The 7,630-nt window shown below is 47.5% G+C and overlaps 1 protein-coding gene across 1 annotated transcript; it reads left to right on the forward strand.

Moving 5' to 3' along the window:
• Nucleotides 1–2,322: 2,322 nt before the first annotated feature.
• On the forward strand, nucleotides 2,323–3,204 carry LOC135398638 (uncharacterized). The gene has a single exon (XM_064630022.1). The coding sequence runs from the start codon at nucleotides 2,323–2,325 to the stop codon at nucleotides 3,202–3,204; it is 882 nt and encodes a 293-aa protein (XP_064486092.1).
• The last annotated feature ends 4,426 nt before the right edge of the window (nucleotides 3,205–7,630 follow it).

Raw genomic sequence — 7,630 nt, forward strand, 5'->3', positions numbered from 1 at the left:
GTTGTATTATAAAAAGTCTAATATTCCTATACGTGAGAACCATCATTGCAGTAGTGTGAATATCTGTCATAACATTTCGAGCGCAATAGGGAATCTAAGTTTCATATTCCAACATTACACAACTTTTAATTAACCAATTTCTTATTAAGTGAACAGCATAGACGTAAGGAAATAACGAGAAACAACACAATCAACAGCTACAATTAATAAAGAGCCAAACCTGCGCACCATCCAACACATAGAGAAAATAGCTAATCAATCTGTCAAAAGGAGAAATATTACAAATTTAACACTATAGCACAGACCTAACGCTGAAGAACAGAGGAACACTCTAAGCGGCGACACGTAAACAACAACAGAGGAAAATAATCTATCATTGAATCCTCATAAAATCGAACAATATACCATTTTCATTCTAACGAACACTACGAACCTTGATGGAGGTATCCAAGACATAGAAAATATGCACTGTATTCATCTCGGTTTTCACTCTTTTTGCACAAAGCCGGGAGACTGTATGTCTCTATCTATACGACCAAAACGAAGCAACTCCCATGATTTATCACTGAAAGGGTTGGGGGCTATATTCCTTCGTCCAGCAAACAGGGCGCTCTAGAGGTCAGATAAGATAGTTCAAAAGCGATATATTTTATTGTGCAGCGCAAATGGATGCCGATATTATTCGCGGGGATCACTATCTTTTCGCATCCTTTCCTTGAAATGGAAATCTTTCGTCAAAGTGGATGACAAGTCGGCTTCGATATTTTTATTGAACATCTAGAGAAAGTCCAAATTATTAAATGATAGCAACAATACTCAATGAAAAACGAGAAACAAATTTAATTGCATCAATTTTTGTAATATCTTGCAACAGAAAGTTATATATATATATGAACCACACAGAAATATCAAATGTGAAATGCAACTCAGAGATATGAGGCATTCCCATCTTAGAGATTACTTTTACTTATGTCAATCGAGTGAACAATTGAAACAAATACAAGACAATAATTATTTCAGGCAGTAACTTCACAACTCATAGAATATCAGTCGAGTGAATACTTGAAACAAGGTCAAAACAATAATTCTCACGACAGGTGGATATTATAGCATTCTATGCCAGATAATAAATTTTTAATCAATAAAATGAGCATAGATGTGCTTTTAATTAAGTGTAGACGCGCACTTGAAAACAGAAGAGACAATTGCTCTACATTGAAGAGATGGACAGATTTTGTACTCGCTACCATAAGTCATTCGAAGATGTGATAAAAAACTGCTTCGAAAAGGAAGAGCCGCGAAACAATTCCATTATCGCTGCATTTCAATACGTCCTAGACATGGTCGTATTCGGAGATATGGTACAAACTACAGAACTGAAGGTGCAAGAATTTATATGCCGAATCTACAATACTTATAAAAATATCTGCACATCAACGTCGGAAGGGCCACTGGGATTGATGGCGGAGTTTTTGAGGTTTGCTAACGAAGAATTGAAATACACTACACCAGATGTAATTGTAATCATTGCAATAGGCATTGCGTTCATCAAGAAAGCAGTCAGATCAAATTATCATATATATATATCATATACAAGCGGTCTATATCGCACGATTCATTACGGATTTGCTGAAATTACACATATCTGAGATGGAAAATACATAAAATCTTATCACATGATATGTTCCACTACCACGGCAATGCAATTATTTTCTTCTACCAGTCCCTGCCATGATGTCGAACGAGGAGAAGTTCAATATTGTTGTACAAGGTCTGATGTATCATCACTTATTGAAACAACGAACATATCAACAGCGGTGGACCACCGGACGATTTTCATCTAATACTGTCTTGTACGCCATTCAAGAACATTCATACAAAGAAAGGAAACGTCAATAAGAGATTGTGCAAGTTCGTCGCAACAAAGTGCAAGTTACTGAAGCGATACAAATGCGGCGACAACGTATCGATTGCATTAATCAACGCTGGATTCAAGCGACCGATAATAAGACATCATTATGTAATACATTCCGAATTCATCAATTAAGACAACAAACGAAAACTTTAGCATTTAAGCCACAATGAAATACCTTGTATAGTATGTGACTATATGCACAACTTTTTAATCTATATCTTTAAAAAAAATGCAAGAAATAGCGTGCAGTTTTGACTTTGAAAATTTAAAGAAGGTGTGGCGAGAAAGAGGAAGTGAGCTCAAGGCTCGCGGCCGAATTAAAATCACGATCAGCTCCGTAGCTGATCTCGTCGCATCTAGACGTCTTTGTTCTGTCCTCCATAGTGGTGACCCGAACGTTCTTCACCATGGACGACAATGCACCAGCCCCTCTTCTGTCGCACTTCGCGATCAAGTTACCACAATTCATCCGCCCTCGGCCTGATCTGTGGTTTAGCCAGGCAGAATGCCAATTCACATTGGGCCACATCACATCACCAACAACAAAGTTTCATCACGTGATGTCAGTGCTACCCGAGGACGTACTGATCGAGGTCGCAGACATCCTAAGCTCCCCTCCTTCCGACGACCCCTACGAGGCCTTGAAAAACGCTATCATTAGCAGAGCCTCTCCGTCGGACCGGGAATGTCTGCGCGAGCTGACATCGAATGAACCGTTAGGGGACCGCAAACCCTCCCAACTACTCCGCAGACTACGGTACCTGCTCAGTGGCCCCCCGCCGCTCCTCGACACCAGGATTCTTCGCGAAATGTTTCTGTCGAAGCTTCCACCTTCGGTCCAGATGGTCCTCTCCGCCTCCGAAGATACCACCCTTGAGGCGTTGGCGGAGCGTGCGGACAAACTCATGGAGCTAGGGCGAAGCAATGATTTTGCAACTGGTATCTCTGCGCTCCAGTCACCCAGCAACGACCCCGGTGCTTCCTGTCAGGCGGCAGTCTCTGTGAGTGGCCAGGCAGACTTCGCGTCTCTACGTCAGCAGGTGCGCCGACTTGCGGACATTATGGAGGACTTTCGTTTCGGCAACCTTCCACGCAGCCGCTCCTTCTCTCCTCGCCCTCCGAGCCGTTCCCGCCCGCGCCGTAACAGCAGCCCGAACCGTGCAAATTCCGAGCTTGCCCGATCGCCCCCACCTCGACGCCTCTGCTGGTACCATAGCCGTTTTCGCCATCGCGCAAGGCGCTGTGAGGCACCCTGCGACTGGCAGGAAAACTTCCGCGGGGATCGCTAGCGGCGACGAGCGATTCCCATCACCATCGGCAAGAATGTCGCCTATTCTATGTCAGGAATCGGATCGGAAGGCAGCAGTTTTTAGTAGATACCGGGGCAGAAGTTAGCGTCCTCCCCGCCTTTGTTGCCGACCGCAAGCGACGGCCACTTATGTACCTTCGGGCAGTAAATGGATCACGTATTCCAGTTTACTACCGGCGCTCCTTGACCCTTGATTTTGGTTTCAGAAGAGTATTTCACTGGGTTTTTCTTGTTGCCGACACAACGCACAGCGTTCTGGGCAGTGACTTCCTGGCGCATCACAACATATTGGTTGACGTCGGCCAGCGAAGGCTTCTTGACGCTCTTACAGGCCTTAGCATCAACGGAGTGACCACAAGCCTTCCTTCAATGGGTTTCGCCACTCTCCTTCCGGAAGATGAGACCTATGCCGCGACCCTCAAGGAATTTCCGTCCCTAACGTCGCAGTGTGACTGGACCCAGCCCGTCAAACACCCCGTAGTCCACCGCATATCCACATCCGGTCAGCCAGTTTTCGCTAAGGCCAGACGGCTGAGTCCCGAAAAGCTGGCAATTGCACGCCAAGAATTCGATCATATGTTAGCCGTCGGAATCGTTCGCCCATCAGCCAGCACTTGGTCATCGCCACTCCACATGGTTCCTAAGAAAACTGGCGACTGGAGGCCATGTGGAGACTACCGTGCACTTAACTTGGCAACCGTTCCCGACCGCTATCCATTACCCAACATATCGGATTTCACAGCGAGTCTATCAGGAGCCCAGATGTTCTCAAAGATTGACCTCACAAAGGCATACTACCAGATACCCATGGCAGAAGAGGACATCCCCAAAACCGCAATCGTGACTCCTTTCGGCCTATTCGAGTTTCTCCGAATGCCCTTTGGACTGCGAAACGCAGCCCAATCGTTCCAACGCTTCATGGATAATATCACGAGGGGCCTGCCCTTCGTTTTTGCTTACCTTGACGACCTCCTTGTGGCCAGTACCTCCCGTGAAGAACACACACATCATCTCCGTACGTTATTCCACCGCCTTGCCGACCACGGCCTTCTTATCAACGCCGACAAATGCGAATTTGGAGTCCCCGCGCTCGAATTTCTGGGTCATCGGGTCGATGCCAGCGGGATTACACCACTCGCGAGCAAAGTCACTAAAGTACAGGAGTTTCCCCTCCCAACATCAAGTACGCAACTCCGACGATTTATTGGCATGGTAAACTTCTACCGGCGTTTTGTCCCCCATTGTGCGACAATCCTCCGTCCACTCGAGGAGCTCCTTAAGAATGCCCGCAGTAAGCCTTCGGGTCTCGTTTGGTCACCGGAGCAAACCGACGCGTTTAACCAAGCGAAACGTGGCTTAGCATCAGCAACAACGTTATTCCATCCTGTCTGCGAAGCTCCCACGTCTGTAATGGTGGACGCCTCCGGTCAGGCACTTGGAGCGGTCCTGCAGCAGCACGTCGGTGGCCATTGGCATCCACTAGCTTTCTTTTCCAAGAAACTCTCACCAGCAGAGGAAAAATACAGCACGTTCGGTCGTGAGCTTCTGGCTGCATTCGCCGCAGTGAAAAACTTCCGATATTTCTTGGAAGACAAGCAATTCATCGTTTACACTGATCACAAGCCACTCGTATACGCCTATCAATCCGGCAGTAGCCGCTACTCCCCTCGAGAAATCCGTCAGCTCGCTTTCTTGGCAGAGTTCAACGCAACATTCGAGCATGTCAAGGGCGCTGACAACATCCCCGCCGATACCCTTAGCCGCATATCCTCCATTCACCACAACCCAATTAGCCTCGAGGAGATCGCACAGCGTCAGCACGACGATCAGGAGCTGCAGCACCTTCTCTCTGGACGTTCTTCCCTCACCCTACACGAAGTACGCTATCACGGAATTTCGGAGCCTATTTTCTGTGATACATCTACGGGTTCGGAGCGACCATTCGTTCCTAGGAGCCTCCGGCGCCCAATCTTTGCAGCCCTCCACGGGCTTTCCCATCCGGGTATCAAGGCTACGCAGCGCCTCGTCAGCGCCCGTTACGTCTGGCCGTCCATGAACACTGACATTCGCGTGTGGACAAGGTGCTGCGCGTCTTGCCAGCGAGCCAAGGTGCACAGACACACTGTTCCCCCCTTGTCCACATACCCATTGCCAACTACGCGTTTCGACCAGGTCCACATCGATATCGTCGGGCCGCTTCCTCCTTCGAACAACCATCGTTACCTTTTGACATGCATCGACAGGTACACGCGCTGGCCTGAGGCAGCCCCGATGCAGGACATTACCGCCGACACCGTCGCCCGCACTTTTGTCTCAACATGGATCGCCCGCTTTGGTACCCCTTCCCAAATCATAACCGACAGGGGAAAACAGTTCGAATCTCGCCTTTTCACGGCCTTGACGAAGCTCCTGGGTACCAACCGCTGCCGTACGACCGCGTATCACCCGGCAGCTAACGGGCTCGTAGAACGTTTTCATCGGCACCTCAAAGCAGCCATCATGGCGCGAGAAGACCCATCCCGGTGGCACGACTCCCTTCCCCTCGTCCTTCTCGGGATCCGGTCCGCTTGGAAAGATCTCGGGTGCGCGGCTGCTGAGCTCGTTTACGGTACGACTCTTCGCCTTCCGGCCCAGTTTTTCGACAGCCCCTCGCAGGTTCCCGTCGACCCTTCGGTGTACTTGTCCCGCCTCCGTGAGCAGTTCTCAAGGATGCGTCCGACTCCAACACGTGCTCAGCAACCCGGAACAACTTTCGTGTCCCCGCACCTCCGCTCCGCTTCGAAAGTTTTCGTTCGCACGGATGCGGTCCGCAAGTCTCTCCAACCTCCATATTCGGGCCCTTACACCGTCCTGAAGCACGGGCCCAAGCACTTCACCATCGACTTCAACGGGAGACCAGACACCGTATCGATCGAGCGGCTCAAACCTGCTTTTACCGAAGCCGACGTCTCGGCCTCCAGTTTCACATTTGAAGACTACGAGTGACTCCGTCCCTTCTAAGGGGGGGAAGCCTTTGTGGCGAGAAAGAGAAAGTGAGCTCAAGGCTCGCGGCCGAATTAAAATCACGATCAGCTCCGTAGCTGATCTCGTCGCATCTAGACGTCTTTGTTCTGTCCTCCATAAAGGAAATGATACTTAGTGTGGGGTTATAAAATTAACTTTAAAATTAAAGTATGGCCTTTCCATTTGTAGTGCCCGGATGCTATGACACTAAAATAATGTGATAGTTTTTCTGTATGGCTACGGGAAATTTCGAGTATATTTTGTGAATTGGATCTACGTTTATGTGTGACCTGCGCTGATCTACTTATTATAATTAATATAACATATCTTCCATTGTGTTTATGCATAACGCTCATCTTCATTGTATATTGGTTAAGCATTTCTGATGGCGGTTGTGTGATCCGCTTCTCCCAAAATCTGATTGCCACTTGGAAATTATTTCATATACGTTTGTGTGCCGTGTGTTACGAAGATTACGTGATTAGACTTCGCCTGCACATCGTGATTGTAAAATCCGCCATTTGCATCGCGGCAATTTGATAATAGATTCGCTTTTCGCGAAGGCTTCGTATTATCTCGCAGGCACTGAATCCGAATGCAGTTGTAAAAGTTGATAACACTGTGTCGCGAACGCTTTGACTTATCCCGCCGCAATCAGTTACCTTGCCTTATTTTCCGTTTTGCCGTATCTTGGACGGCTCATTTTTGCTATCCAGTCATACAAATGGACAACTGTGTTGACGAAAATATTTATTCCGCACTCCAATCGTGTTGCTTGTCAAAGACGCCTTTTCTTCTTCTTTTACTACGTCTGGGCTAGTGCAACTGTTTGAGAAATATACATCTTTAGAAAAAATCTTCCCGGAAACAACACCGCAAGCGATGTTGCCCCGACGACCGTTTTACGGGCCGCGCATTCCAAGACACGGCCCACCCGGGGGCGGACCGCGTTATCAAGGGGCCCTTCTCGAAATATGAAGGACCGGCTCCCTTTCGCCTCCCTCCACCGCGATAGATCGAAAGATCAATACGCGGATTTGAAGGGAGACCAGAGCATACATGCACTGTGGAATTTAATTCATGAAATATGATAAGTTTTCACAAGAGATTAGTGATCCTTTTATGTAATCATAGACTGATGTGTCATGCCTCTAAATTTCAATGACCGATGCTTCTCCGGCAATTCTATCCTTCGGGTGTTGAACTTGTACAGAGTGTAGTCGGGTAAAACCTATTTGATGGTCAGCTCTGATTCCATATGAGAATTCTTACACACAGTGTGGAATATTCGTTTTCTTAGCGATCACTGTTCTCAGTCTAGCCATGCTAAATGCAAAGTGTTTTTCATTGTGATGCGTAGAATTCATTATAATGATGACAAAGATTACATTTATTGTTTCAGT

This window comes from Ornithodoros turicata, chromosome 6, assembly GCF_037126465.1.
Source record: "Ornithodoros turicata isolate Travis chromosome 6, ASM3712646v1, whole genome shotgun sequence".
Taxonomy (NCBI): domain Eukaryota; kingdom Metazoa; phylum Arthropoda; class Arachnida; order Ixodida; family Argasidae; genus Ornithodoros; species Ornithodoros turicata.

What these genes read in the sequence shown, in the direction of transcription:
- LOC135398638 (XM_064630022.1), top strand. Translation starts at nt 2,323, where the DNA reads ATGGACGACAATGCACCAGCCCCTCTTCTGTCGCACTTCGCGATCAAG.